Genomic DNA, 14,067 nt, shown 5'->3' on the forward strand with positions numbered 1-14,067 from the left:
AAAGAAAAGATGCGATTCCTGACGGCTCAGGTGCTTTTGGTGTCTTATAAATCAAGAGTTACTCGCTGCGTACCTAAAATGGTTCTCTATAACAACAGGGAGAAAAAAGGTCTCGTTTTCATACAGGTTTAGAATGAAGAAAAAAAATAAGACACAGAAGTCTTGGGCTCTGCCAGTAACCGAAACTTCTTGTTTTGCCGAATGCGTGCTATGCTTTCACGTGACTATTTATTCATATTATAGTACGACACATTCAATGTAAAGATTTTCACGTTTTATCATAAAATTTGTCATGTTACGTTAAAATGTGATCCTTAAGGCATTAAAACGTGAAATTTATCGGATTATAGTGTGAGATTTTTCACATTAAAACATGAACATTTTCACATTATAACAATGAACGTTTTTTTTACGTTGAAAGGTGAAATTGATGCTGTTAAGTTAAATTCATCACAATGTGAAATTCACATTATCGCGTCAAAACATGACATTTGTTACGTTACATATTGACACAGAATATTTTTTTAGGACAAAAACTTTGTCTTGTGCATCTTTTTTAACGCATTCAGTAGCAGCCAATTCGAGACCAAGTCTGAAAAGACATTTAAAAACATCTTTGGGAGTGAATGAGTTAAGTGTGTCAGTAATTGTGCACTGCATCAAACAGAAGAACAAACGTGCGGAATAAAACACGTTTATTGTGTTTTGCATTCTAATCTACACATTTTCCTCCAATCCAATCCGCTCGGTTTGTGTGCGCTGCGACGGCCGTGCGGGATCATTGCGTTATTTTTATCTCCGTTCCACCAAAATAGGCGACTCGCCACTTGCCTCTCCGAAAGGGCTTGTTGTTATGAAAAGAGTCGTCTTGGGTTTCCGCACCTTCTCTTTCTGTCCGGTAAATATGCTGAGTGGGGAGTTCAGAGCTGTCGGCTGAGCTTTTGTGCCTGGCGCTCCTTGGCGTTGAAGGCGTACTTGGTGTCCTGGAGCTGTTCGATGAGCTCGCGGGCCTCGCGCATGTCTGCGGACAGCTGGTTGTACTTTTCCACCAGTTCCTGGTTCTCCCGCCGGAGTTCCACCACCAGCTGGCTCAACTCGTCATTCTGCCGGCCGCAGTGCGACTTCAATTGCTCCATCTCGGACAGAGTCTCTTCCATGCGGCGAACCAGGCTCTCCAGCTTGTCCTGAGACATCGTCGTCGTCTACGTCGGCTTGCTTTTTCAGTCTTCCGTCTCTGAGATCGCTTCCTGCGCAGGTGATTATTCTCACCTAATGTCCTCCTCGTTCTAATCCCATTAGTGGATCTATCCTGGGTGATGTTGAGGTCTGGAGATGCCACTTAGAATTATCCCCTTTGATGCCAATGCTCATGAAACGTAAAGTACCTTAATGAAAGTCCCTCCAAATGGACCAACATGATCTAAAACGGTGGTGTGCAAACTACGGCCCGCGGGCCAAATCCGGCCCGTTGGTCTTTTTAATCCGGCCCGCCGAAGGTTGGTACACAATTATGGTTCGATGTCAACGACTGCATTCATTTCATTTGGACTTGTAATGACAGGCATTTCAACGCCAGGTGGCACTGTTACTTGAAGTTGCAGAGCAGAGGGAGGAAGGGGGAGACGATACGGAAGCCCGCCTTCAAAAAAAGTCTGAAAACTGCCAATTTTAAAGCATGAGAAAAATACTGACAATTGAGATTTGTACAAACTTCTTGATAGGTTTGACATAACAAGCACCCCAAAAGTGCCCCAAATGGATGCGAGACAAAATGGCATTCACGTTTTTCCACACAACTGTCATTTAACTAAAATGCTTTTTTAAAAAAAGTCTCAATATTGGTTAGAAGGGGAAAACCAAGAACTGCATCCATTTCTTTTATTTAAAAAAACAAAACCAAAGTGAACACATTTGAACTTGCAAAAAGACATCACGCATGTTAAAGAACACAAACTAAAGCATTTTCAGCCCAAACAAAAATATGCGTATGAGAAGAAGAAAGAGGACTTGGTGTCGTACTCATCGCTAGTTATTATTATTATTATTATTCATATTCACGCTGTTCAAATCTTTGACCTCACTTGGTCTGGATGTGTGATGTAGTGCGTATGGGCATCCTGTGAGACACTTCCACGCTACGATTTGGGGAAAATCCGCCAACGGAAGATCGGGAACCGGGCACGGCCACATTCACGAGCTACAAAAAAAAATTCCTTCTCTGAGCCACCCGTCAGGCTTTTTACATCAAAATCCCGCAAATTCGCCGCACTGGAGTCAGAAGAGACTGACTTGATTTTTCTTTTCTTTTTTTACATAGAACACATTTTTACCGCCGAACTCCCTTCCATGTTGTGTTATACAAACACAGAAAAGCTGCGGAAAATTCGACCAATCAGCGGCAAACTTTACACCACTATTCCCTTTCATGCAGAAATTCCCTGGTCGACTTTGCCCCCCGGCCCCCCCCAACGCTGGGACCTCTGCGCCGTTTTTATACAGAACAGCGAGGTAGCGGAAGAGGTGTTGGCTTTTACAGGATGTGGGGAAACTTTACACGCTCCCGGCCTTGCGGTATATCCTTCCACGCGGTTATGGCTCTGGGAGGAACCGACATGAAATACTTGTCGGAAGCGACAAACTTTCCATACCAGTTGTGACATTCGCAGAATACCCTTACACGCCGTTACGGCTCCGGGACTACCTCTGAAGCTGGCTTGATTTCGTTCCTCCCAATCTTTTTACACGGTGAGATGTGTGAAGGTATAAAAATGTCAGCTTTTAAAGGAAGTGTGAAACTTTACACCCTTTTGCTGGCATTGCAAAACACCGTTACACGCCACCACGGCCGATACTACGACGCTCCCAAATTGTACCCATCTTTTGCCTTTCATACGGAACTCAGCCAAGGCGGAATAAGAGGCACCGCAGGGGGAAAAAAAGGTGTAAAAAGGGGCCGTGGGATTTGGATTCTTCTTTCGAAGATCCTGGTATTGTCGGGCGGGAGTGAGGTGGACAGCTTGGCAGTTTGAGCGTTGAAACTGCCTTCCTGGTGTCCCTGAGCAAGGCACCTGCTGCCCTGATAGTAAAAGAACCCGAGGAGGCTCCGTCTCGGCATAAATTAAAAAGGTGGAACAAACATTCTCGCTGAGAATTCACAGTTTTGCGATGCTGAGCCTGAGACGGGAGTTTGATTAAAAAAAAAAAAAAAAAGAAAAAAATACAGCGAGGAACTCTTCCTCTGAGCTGGAAAAAAAACTAGTCGTCCCGTCCTGTCACAAGGGAGTTTGATCTCAGGAAAAAAAGGTGTTCCTGCTAAATGTAGAACTGGTGCAGCGCCAGCTCGTCCATGAAGGGGCGCACCAGGTTGTCGGTGGCAAAGTAGAAAACCAGGCCGAAGAAGATGGAGATGGGCAGCGCCGGGAGCGCCTTTTTGAAGATGGCCAGCAGCAGCAGCGTCAGACACAAGCCCTGCGGGAGGGATAAAGCCACAGGCCACACAACGGACAGTGTGTGTGGGGGGAAGGGGAGCGGGGGAGGGGGGGGGGTTACGTCAAGCTGGCAGACAAGCGAGCGAGCTCATTTACGACGGCGCCGCCGGGGGTGGAGTGCGGCTTTGCGGCGACTCACAATGAGGATGGCCACAAAGCAGGCCAACGTGGTGTTCCAGTCCCCGCTGGCGGCGGCCGAGGCTTTTCCCACCAGCATGCTGTAGAAAATGAAGTCTCCCAGGCCCAGCTTGACACCCCCTGAGGATACAACGAGGCGTATGTGACCGCGGCGTGCGGCTCCCTGCCTGCTTGCCACATTGGCCCGACAGCTCCTCGTTCTCGCCGCCCCGTGTCATTAGCGCCCCGTTTCCCGGGCTGACCTTTGGTGATGACGGCCCTTCACCCTGAATGACCCCCAGTCTCGGGCGTCCCTTGTCCTCAGCTCCCCCGGTCTCTGTTGCCCCTCTCCCTGAGTTCCTTTTAACATTTTAAACTGTCTATAATTACAAATCCTCGAAATTTTCAGCTTGTTGAACAGGAAATAGCGGATTTTAGCTCATCCTATCGCTAGCTTGGGTCGCACGACAAAGTACACAAGTTACACAAATATGCTTCCCAGATATGCTCACTTGGTTGAGCATCACTCCTCTTGGCTTATTTTTTTGTACGGTCCCAGTATTGGCAGCAGAAGATATCAAAAAGTTCCATGTTTCCACAAAGAGCGACTTTACCGTATTTTCCGCACTTTGAGGTGCACCGAAAAGCATTCCAATTTCTCAAAAGCCGACGGTGTGCGCTACAATCCGACGCACATTATGTATGGATCATATTTCTGATTTCTTGGATGTAGTATTTGAAATGTTCCGTAAAGCGCGTCGTTACCGTTGCAGCGGTTGGGGAAGTGCGATATAAATAAAGCTGTATTGTATTGTTTAGTGTGGCTCCATCTACTGGACGCATAACGCAATCGCAGTCCCTACTTTAGCTTCTCTTCTGTGCGCCTTATAAAGCGGTCCACCCTATATATGGAAAACCTTTTAATATAGGCCGTTCATACTTCCAAGTGCCTTATAGTGCGGAAAATACGGTCATTTTATCCTCCACCGTTCTGCTCAAGAAATACGATACTCTAAAAGGCCAAACATTCCACTCACGCTCCTCGTCGTCATCCTCAACGGGCGGCCGGTCCGAAGGCATCTGTTGGATCTCCCGCCGAGAGTCCTCGGTGGACTGGATGTGCCCCAGCTGGTGCTCCTGTTGGGTCACCCAGGACGGCGTGAAGCCTCCGTTGTCCCCCGACGGACCGGGCGGCGACGCCGGGGGCGCCGTTCCTGCACACGGCTTATTCGTTAGCACGTCGCTCTAAAACGTGCACGCGCGCTCCTGAAAAATCGGCGGCATCGCTCACCCTCTTGATGCTCGGGCTGAGGCGACGTCGCATCGGTCGGGCTCCTCTTAAATGCCGTGTCCGTGTCGGCCATGTTGACGAGCCACACCATGGTCGCTGCGGGGTGGGGGTGGGGGAGGAAAAGTTCACAGCCGTGGTTAGCCATGGCGGCTAACACGAAGAATGCACTGACGCTTGTAATCTGGGCCTCCTGTGTTCATGTGGCTTCTTTTCACATGCCAAGGACACGCATGATATGTATCCCGAGGTTGCTACGTCTAAACACACGGCCGCATGGGTGTTATCAAGATCCCTAAATGATTGGTGATGTTTGCAAAAACACGCCTGAGGTTTACGGGAAGGCTCTAAATCAAAGATGGTGAAGACGCGGCTTGTGGGTTAGATCTGGCCCAATGAGACTGATGCGACCAATCGCGATGTTCTAAAAACAAACACAAATTTCCAAAGGACCGCTAGAATCAAAGCTACCGTATTTTCATAATCATAAGACATGCATAAACGTCTTCAATTTTCTCCAAAACGGACGGGGCGCTTAATCATGCGGGTCGCCCTGTGTAGGCACCGAGTTCCAGAATCTGTGACTGCCGTTGTGCGACTTTGAGCACAGTTTCAAGCGCAAGCTATCAGTTACGCGGAGCACCGTGGGAATCCAACTCAATCCATCTCAAGAGAATTCAAGATCAATTCATCCACGGTGCTTTTGTTTTATGAAACGGCTCCATGTATCCATGCGATTACAAGGAAAAGCTGACCATCTTCCGCTCCTACTGTCATCAAGTGTCATGTTCTGCGTTACATGAACTAAAGATGCTTTCTTGGAGTTTTTTACCCTTTATTCTGCCAGCCTCACTTGGCTTCTATTAACGACTATTCTCTCAAGCGATTCCCACGTTCCTACATACCAGGCCCGCTTGGGCGACGGCAAGTGATGAGGGACAAGCATATTTTGCAATTTTAAACACAACATAAGGATTGCACTGGCGCGGTAGCAATATGCACAACCGGGCTTGCAAAGTCAGCTTTTACTGCCGTGTTCGGTTGCCATGGCAACGGGCAGAAACGCTCAAAGTGAACTTGCATTGTCTCTTTTACCACTACGAATAATTGTGTTTAGTCATCGTAATTTCAATATCAATAAAAATAACTGTGATGATTTTATATTCTCTTTTTTTTTTTTTTTTGCATCATCACCCAGCTTTAGTGTCAGAAATGGCCGTACATGAATAGATGAGGGCAGGAAAAATGGGTTCGTTCCTCTCCTGAGCCGTCTCCACCAAGATCCTCAGAGGGCCTTTGGGACACAGCACTGCCAACAGATCTGAAGACGTAGACCGACGTGAGACGTGGGGGGGGGGGGCAAAAATGTCACGGCGGGCGGGGAAATCGGCTTGAGGCGGGGCTCATACTCACCGTAGACGGATATGACGGCGAGTATGAGCCAGGCGGTCCATTCGGGCAGGTACTTGATGAAGACCAGCGCCATGAGAGCACTGATCATGATGAGGTAGGCCTGCTGGAGGCGCAGCGGCCCCTTCCAGTGGATGCACATCATGCCCACCACGCCAAAGTTCCACACAATGACCGCCAGCGTCATGTAGTCCATGGCCACGTTGTAGGTCTTGAACACCTCCCTGGCGGAGGGACGGAGAGCGACGGGATGGAAGATAAAATGGTAGGGGAAGGAGGGGTGAAATAAGAGGAGCAAGGGGAGCTTACTTGAGGTAGATGAAGGAGAAGAAGAAGAGCAGGAGCAAGGAGGAGATAAAGAGCCACCCTTGGATCACCTAAGAAAAAACAAGATGAATAAAAAACAGTCCTCATTTTATGAGACAAGAAGTCACAAATGGCAAGCGAAAAATATAGCTTTATGAAAGGGAAAAAAAAAATTTCCAGGGGAAAATGGTATCATTACAAAAAAAATTTTTATTGGGGGAAAAAAAAGATGAAAATTTGATTAAAATAGAAAAATTGCATGACAAAAAAAAAAGTCACGAGTTGCAATCTTACTTGTGTCTTGTGTTTTTTTATGAAAGTCGGTTTTTGAAGACAAAAAGCCCCTTTTGCTGGGTTCTATGTTAAAGTGGCCGAGAAATAAGCCGTGGCGGGCGTGACGCACCCTGTAGCAGCGGTACTTGTACAGCAGCACCAGCACCAGCGTCATGACGATGATGACGGTGATCATGATGGTGGCGTTGAGGATGGAGTTGAGCGCCCGCTGGCCCACCGTGTCCGTATCCTCCGGGAACGGCGTGTAGATCCTGACGGGTATACAAGAGAGGTAGTTCGATTGTCACAAGAAGAGGATAACGGGAGATGAAGATGATCGGCTGGCGCGGTGGTTCTCAGTTTGCGAGTTGGAAGCGCAAAATAAATTTGTAGTAAATTACGTAACATTCTTTAAAAACAGAAACGTGGCCATCGCCATAAAGATAAACAGAAAAATAAAAATCTATTCCCTAATTTATATTACGGGGGATTTGGTCTGATCTGATTGTGACGAATCACATAAATATGACATCCCAGCATGAATTGAGCATATTATGGGAATAAAGTAAGATTTTTGGGAGAACTAAGGGTGTGTTATTACAGGAGTTAAGTAATATTTTATTTTGAAGGATAGATGTATTTAAACAGGAATACTTTTTCTTCTCGAGCAAAAACTGTATTTTTACATTCATAAAAATGAAAACAAAACTGGCCTACTATTACAAAAGTAATTTTCTTTCTAGGTCCAACAGCACGTTTTTACAGGAATAAAGTCCATTTCTATCTGGATCAAAAGTCATATTTGTACAGGAGTAAAGTGATATTTTTTCCAGAACTAAAGCAGCATTAAAGTTAAAAGGAATTCTAGAACAAAAGGAATATTTTCCAAAATATAAGATATTTTTTTAATGATGAATAAAGGCGTGTTTTCCAGAATAATGGGCCTAATATTATAATTAATTATATTATATAATATATAACTTAACTTTCTTAAGATAACCAATTTCGGTCCAGGCAAAATATGCCTTTCCTCTTGGAAAGGCAATCTTTCTAAGAAATCATAACACTAATTTTCTACTTAAAAAAAATATATATATATATATAAATATTGTTTTGCTTTCGTTTTGAAGATGGCCAACTTCTTAATTTCTATGGCATGAACGGGTACACATGCTAACTCTTATTTAAATAAATAAAATTCCTTGAACCAAAAAGTTTGAGAACCGCGAAAAGTACATGAAATGCTGAAATGGCGCCACCCAGTGGCCGCACCCGTTTTTGTCCACTCACAGCCTCTGTCCGTCGTTCTGCGTGTAGAAGCTGACTGACTTGATGGTCGCCACGACGACCACCATGCACAGCGTCACGGGGACGAAGAGCATGATGACGTGCTTGGCGCCATACTTGAGCGTCAACTCCTCATCGTCTTCCTCGTCGGCCTCCGTCACGCGGGGGGGCCTGGCGGAGGGCGGCAGGCCGTTCTGCTCCGGAGCCCCAGATCCTCCTTCGGAGCCCCCCGTGGACCCAAATCTGGTGGTCCCGCCTTCTTGGTGCTGCTCAGTGCCACCGTTGGCATCCTGTTGGTCCTGAAACCACAACATGCGATAAATCCATGTCCAACAGCATCACAAAGATCATGTTTTCAAATACTGTATGTACGGACATATTATCGCAAGAAATTGGGTACAGAACTGTGGTTCTGAAGTGGACTTTGGCTGCGCATGCAGAGCCACACCTTTATATTCGAGGCATACGCAAAAACAGACGTTGGTCTTACGCAATCCTTTTCCGTCCGCTTGGCACTCACCGCGTTGTTTTCCACATCTTGCGTATCGTTGGCCATGTTGCGGCGTGCCGATACTGGTCCTCACAAGCCCGGCGATTCAGCAAATGCTGATGAAGTCGTCGTCGGGGCCCTGATGGGAGACAAACAGGCGCGGGTTTGTGTCAACAGTGACCGGCGATGACACTTTCGTTGATGATTAAACACTGAACACGGTCAGTAAATGGTGGCAAGCATGAGGAAGTGACTGGAGGAAGTATTCGGGCCACGTCAAAATGGCTAAATGGTGATATTTCGAGGGGAACACAGTCACAGTGTGATAAAGCAGGTGACAATATTGCAAGTAAACTTGCGCTAATTATAAATCCGCTCCCATTTTTTTTCTCTAGCATATCACATTTTCATAATAATAATAATCATATATATTAATAATAATTATAAATAATGAGTTTGGTTTGGAAACAGGTGAAATGTTTTTTTCTGATACATCATACATATAAATAATTACGCATGGTAAAAAAAAAACAATGTGCAAAAATACATTAATGGACATTTTCTGATCACCAGCGTAAATGAAAGTGGACAGTTGTGTCTGTCCTTGACCACTTCTGGGTACATTACGAAGCGTTCAAGGGAGCGGTGGTAGGCTAATAAATTAACCGTCGCTTAAAAACAAAAAAAAGTTGTTGCTGTTTGACTTCCAGCTTCAGGAATAAATTATAGAAAATTACCCCAATGCTAAAGATTCAGTAAATAACCATTTTGTCACGGGCTCCACGGTTATTGACTGGTTAGCACTTTCGCCTCGCAGTACACATGTCCAGGGTTCGATTCCGGCCTTCTCGTATGGAGTTTGCATACACCCCCCCTACCCCCCCCCCCCCTGTGCCTGCGTGGGTTTTCTCCGGGTGTTCCGGTTTCTTCACACATTCCAAAACACATGCATCGTCGGTTATTTGAACACTAAAATGTGCCGAAGTGTGATTGTGAGAGTGAGTGATTGTTTGTCTATGCGTGCCCTGCGATTGGCTGGCAACCAGTTCAGGGTGTATCCCGCTTACTCACCAAAGATAACTGGGGTAGGCACCAGCAGGTGACCCCGGTGTGGATAAGCGGCTCGGAGAATGGATGGATGGATATATTGAACACGTTTGGACGTCTGCAAGCATCTACCATGTTATGTTATCGTTTAGTCGAGACGCTTATGCCAGCTAGTTAGCAACAATGACATAGCGGCACAAGAAGAAGCCGCGACTGCCCTCGAACATTTCAACATATAACGTCTTAGTGAGAATGTCTTTGTCTTGTTTTGAATCTTCAAATCATTCCAACTTACCGCCAACAAACGGCGAAGAACGAATAGGGCGTTGTGGACACACTGAGTGGATTTATTGTGGGCTGTGTACCGGGGTACTTTCCCTTCTTTGTTCTTCCTGTTCTCTTAGCCTACTTCCGGAATGTGCTGTCGAAATCCGCCTCCCTAGCTTTTGACATCCGGGTTTCATTCTGTTTTCAAACGGATTCTTTTTTTTTAATCCAAACTGCCAAACGTGCATTTTTCTCAGACATTTAAACAATTACAAAAAATACGACATTTATTAAATACCAATATAACTGAGTAATAATTCAAACCGTGGAAGAACTCAGGTCACTTGTTAGACTCAAGACTACTCCAAAACAAAGACAAACACATGCGGTTCATGTTTTCACATTTCAATCCAAATGCAGAAGAACCTAAATTAACCATGGTTCAAGGTAGAAACGTGATTTAAAAATCGATAAAAACAAAATAAAATATTATTATTATCGTTTGTATCAATTGAAATTATATCATTTTAGTGGCTAAATTGCATATTCATAGATATCAATGCACTCTTTAAAAAACTTTTGTGCATATTGAAAAAATGAAACCAAGCAATGTAATAGGACCATCGGACAATCCCCTGGAAAACTGAGTTTAATTTCAGAACACATTACCGAAATTTAAGAATCCGAACTGTGTCAGCCCCGCCCCACCATGTAGTTCCGGTTCAGAGGTCAACTCGTCCAAGCAACAACGAAAGAAACACGACGCCGATCGACAAAACCTTGACATAATCGACCCCAGACCACATTTCAAACATGGTAGGCGCAGTCTTCACAAAAAGACCATTTGTTTCAAGTGGAACCTGCAAATGTGTTACTCCGGACTTTATTATTTCAAATTTTGAATAAGTAAAATCGGCGCCTCTTGCTAGCTGTGGTCTAAAAGTTAGCATAAACGCGGGAGACGTCGATTAATTCATCGCAAACGACTTTCCGTTTTGGAAAAATAGATAAGTAAATACAGAATGTTCCTCACAGAAAGTCTTCTTATCACTTAAGTTGAGGATGTCCGACAAGTTATTTATTCCTTTTTGTACTTCAAGTAGGTGTCACATGTATCATTCCCCAAAATTAACAACCATCACGCGTCCATTTCTGAATGATGAAGCACTTCATCACCAAGCCACCGAGTTACACTTATCAGAACGTTATTATCACTGCAGCCCTGCTTACCTTTTGGCTTTGACATGGTTCTGCTTCGGCCGTTGCATACACAGTCACTCACAGTCAAGTGTTTGACTGTGTATGAACACAATTGGCTCCTCAACGTTGATGAATTGCTGTCCGTAGTCTCACACCATCCTGCTGGTGCAACCTACCAAGCGGTCAGAGGGAAGAACGTATGCCGACTACGAGTCTGTCAACGAGTGCATGGAAGGTAAAGTGACTGCCATTGTTGTACTTTGTAGAAAGAAGCTGGGGCCAGGTTTCTGTTATCGTTTCAGTTTGCTCCAGTTATATTTTGAGTCAGTGCAGTTTAACTGTCAATTGTCGTAAAAACCTGTCTGTCTTGTACAAAAGGCGTGTGCAAGATGTATGAGGAGCATCTGAAGAGAATGAACCCCAACAGTCCGTCAATCACGTACGACATCAGCCAGCTCTTTGACTTCATCGACGACCTGGCAGATCTCAGCTGTCTGGTGTAAGTACGGCAGTCCCCTACGCTTACTCAAGGGTCAAAATTCACAAGTTCACCTATTTATTTTATTTTTGGGGGGGGCGGGGGGATTGTACCTCTGTATTTGTGTGCTGGACCTATCTGACAGTTTACTGAAAAGTCATCTTTTAAAAAAAAATGTCGTGCTCTTTCTGAAATGCTCTAAAATGCCACAGAGATTGCACCAAAGCTTCTGGGAATGTCGTACATTGGGGTCAAGGAGCTATATGTCTCGACTGAGTGACAAGCTCTGCATGTTGGGAAGGAGCCAAGTTTGGCCTGGGTTGCAAGTGGATTTTTGGAGAGTCTTTACCTCATGATCACTTGGTGTTTTTTTTCCCCAAATCTAATTATATCTAAGGAGAAGTTTCTTTGAAGGGGAAGTAATTTTGTTATCGGGAAAGTCAACATTTTAGGGCATTCAAGTCACATTACGGTGAATACGTCATTACAATAGCAAATTTTACATTTAAAAAATTGCCAAACTTTTTAAAGGGGGGAAAAAGTTTCGGTTTCCAGTAAATATAGTTAACAATTTTAGAGTAACAAAGAAATGAAAATGAAGTTGGAAAAAGTGGTAATTAAGGTAAAGGTTATCATTTAGTTTAGCTTTATTATTATTTTTATTACTAGTTGGATGTAAAAAAATGATACTACCTTATAATAAATATAGTACTATAGAATACCCGGTAGTCCAGTGGTTAGCACGTCGGCTTCACAGTGCAGAGGTACCGGGTTCGATTCCAGCTCCGGCCTCCCTGTGTGGAGTTTGCATGTTCTCCCCGGGCCTGCGTGGGTTTTCTCCGGGTGCTCCTGTTTCCTCCCACATTCCAAAAACATGCATGGCAGGCTGATTGAACACTCTAAATTGTCCCTAGGTCTGAGTGTGAGTGCGAATGGTTGTTTGTTTCTGTGTGCCCTGCAATTGGCTGGCAACCGATTCGGGGTGTCCCCCGCCTACTGCCCGAAGACAGCTGGGATAGGCTCCAGCACCCCCCGCGACCCTAGTGAGGATCAAGCGGCTCGGAAGATGAATGAATGAATAGAATACTAATCATAGTGTAGGTAACGGGGTGAAGAGGGTTTCTCATAGGCACTGTACTGACTGCCATGTAAACATGAGCCCGCACTGAACTCTGTCGGCCAGGTACCGCGCAGACACGCAGACATACCAGCCCAACAACAAGGACTGGATCAAGGAGAAGATCTACGTGCTACTGCGACGTCAGGCCCAGCAGGCCGCCAACTGAAGCTGGAAAACGTCTTTCTCTTCTTTTCATAGAACAAAGCGTACGCCGTTTCCCTTTGCCGTTTGTTTCCCACTTGAAGGAAGGCATATTCTCTATTTTAATGTTTCCGTTTCAAATAGACTTCATTTACATTAAGAAAAAAAAACTCAGCAATTTCACATCGGTTTGCTTTGTATGTTGAAATTATGCAAGAAGAAGCCATGACCTATTTGCTTGAAAGAATCTGAAAAGGAATATTGCAGTTTTACAAGAAGAAAAAAAAACAAAACGCAATTGTCTGCGGATTATTTTACAAGAAATCAAAATTCAATTCATGAGAATTAAGTTGGAGTTTCAAGGGAAGGTATAGTCAATATTTCTTTCCAATATGTTTTATCCAATGAATATTGCGTTTGCGGGAGATGAATTAAAAAAAAAATCAGCTGCTTTTATCCATGGCCATTTTGCTTGCCACTTGTCAACTGAAACTGACACCACAGTTGCTAAGGTAACGAACGTCAAGACTCACCTGTTTTCTGGGTTTGGTCATGTGATGTTTGTAGACTGAGCCCTTTGGCACTGTGATGTCATTTTCCGTCAACAGACAGAAAGTGGCAGCGCAAGTCAAATTGTTGGATTTGAAGTTGTACTAAGCTAGCATTGGCTCGTTACGTTGTTGACCCGGCGATTTTCACCCTGGGGATACTTTTGACCCAGCAGTTTTAAAGGTTTATGTACATGATCCCACCCAAAAAATACTGTAATTGAATTCTGATTTTTTTTTTTACATGAATAAAGTTGTAATTTACAGAACAAAAGTTGTCATGTAGTTCAAACTAAAGTTGCAATTTTACAAAAACAATTTGGGAATTCTGGCAGGGGGGGGGGAAAAAATTACATGTGCAGAGGGGATTTTTGAGAATGATATCAACATCAGACGAATTAAAGTAATTTACAAGAAACATCTTGGTATTTGAAAACAAAGTGGAATTTGGAGGAACTACCAGGCATCCAGAGAAGAATTCTAACAGGGAAAGAAAATAGTGGTCATTTATGAGAGTCAAGTCATAAACAGTACATAATGTACTGTATCACTACAATGTATCAAAGTTGTAATTTCTTGAACTGTTTTTTTTAATTTTGAGAAAATA

The 14,067-nt window shown here is 44.4% G+C and overlaps 2 protein-coding genes across 3 annotated transcripts; one reads left to right on the top strand and one right to left on the bottom strand.

Moving 5' to 3' along the window:
• Window positions 1–1,864: 1,864 nt before the first annotated feature.
• Window positions 1,865–10,135, bottom strand: psen1 (presenilin 1). Its single transcript, XM_052086587.1, has 11 exons — window positions 10,002–10,135; window positions 8,690–8,798; window positions 8,173–8,468; window positions 7,013–7,154; window positions 6,613–6,680; window positions 6,307–6,527; window positions 6,116–6,214; window positions 4,897–4,992; window positions 4,643–4,819; window positions 3,628–3,746; window positions 1,865–3,468 (listed from the first exon to the last, which is right to left on the bottom strand). The coding sequence occupies exons 2-11, from the start codon at window positions 8,723–8,725 to the stop codon at window positions 3,313–3,315; spliced, it is 1,410 nt and encodes a 469-aa protein (XP_051942547.1). The 5' UTR covers window positions 8,726–8,798; window positions 10,002–10,135; the 3' UTR covers window positions 1,865–3,312.
• Window positions 10,136–10,676: 541 nt separating this feature from the next.
• LOC127615061 (enhancer of rudimentary homolog) lies at window positions 10,677–13,799 on the top strand. Of its 2 annotated transcripts, none has more exons than XM_052086588.1 (4): window positions 10,677–10,789; window positions 11,321–11,408; window positions 11,552–11,672; window positions 12,835–13,799. In XM_052086588.1, the coding sequence occupies exons 1-4, from the start codon at window positions 10,787–10,789 to the stop codon at window positions 12,935–12,937; spliced, it is 315 nt and encodes a 104-aa protein (XP_051942548.1). In that variant the 5' UTR covers window positions 10,677–10,786; the 3' UTR covers window positions 12,938–13,799. The 2 variants fall into 2 exon arrangements, with proteins under 2 accessions (XP_051942548.1, XP_051942549.1); XM_052086589.1 differs by lacking the exon at window positions 12,835–13,799 and adding an exon at window positions 11,864–12,133.
• The last annotated feature ends 268 nt before the right edge of the window (window positions 13,800–14,067 follow it).

The sequence above is a fragment of the Hippocampus zosterae genome, chromosome 14, assembly GCF_025434085.1.
Source record: "Hippocampus zosterae strain Florida chromosome 14, ASM2543408v3, whole genome shotgun sequence".
Taxonomy (NCBI): domain Eukaryota; kingdom Metazoa; phylum Chordata; class Actinopteri; order Syngnathiformes; family Syngnathidae; genus Hippocampus; species Hippocampus zosterae.

What these genes read in the sequence shown, in the direction of transcription:
- psen1 (XM_052086587.1), bottom strand. Translation starts at nt 8,725, where the DNA reads ATGGCCAACGATACGCAAGATGTGGAAAACAACGCG. An exon ending in CGCCGTCATATCCGTCTACG is followed by an intron (nt 6,215 to 6,306) that starts GTGAGTATGAGC and finishes CTACGTCTTCAG; the next exon opens with ATCTGTTGGCAGTGCTGTGT. An exon ending in GCTTTGTGGCCATCCTCATT is followed by an intron (nt 3,469 to 3,627) that starts GTGAGTCGCCGC and finishes TCCCTCCCGCAG; the next exon opens with GGCTTGTGTCTGACGCTGCT.
- LOC127615061 (XM_052086588.1), top strand. An exon ending in TGTCAACGAGTGCATGGAAG is followed by an intron (nt 11,409 to 11,551) that starts GTAAAGTGACTG and finishes CTTGTACAAAAG; the next exon opens with GCGTGTGCAAGATGTATGAG. An exon ending in GCAGATCTCAGCTGTCTGGT is followed by an intron (nt 11,673 to 12,834) that starts GTAAGTACGGCA and finishes TCTGTCGGCCAG; the next exon opens with GTACCGCGCAGACACGCAGA.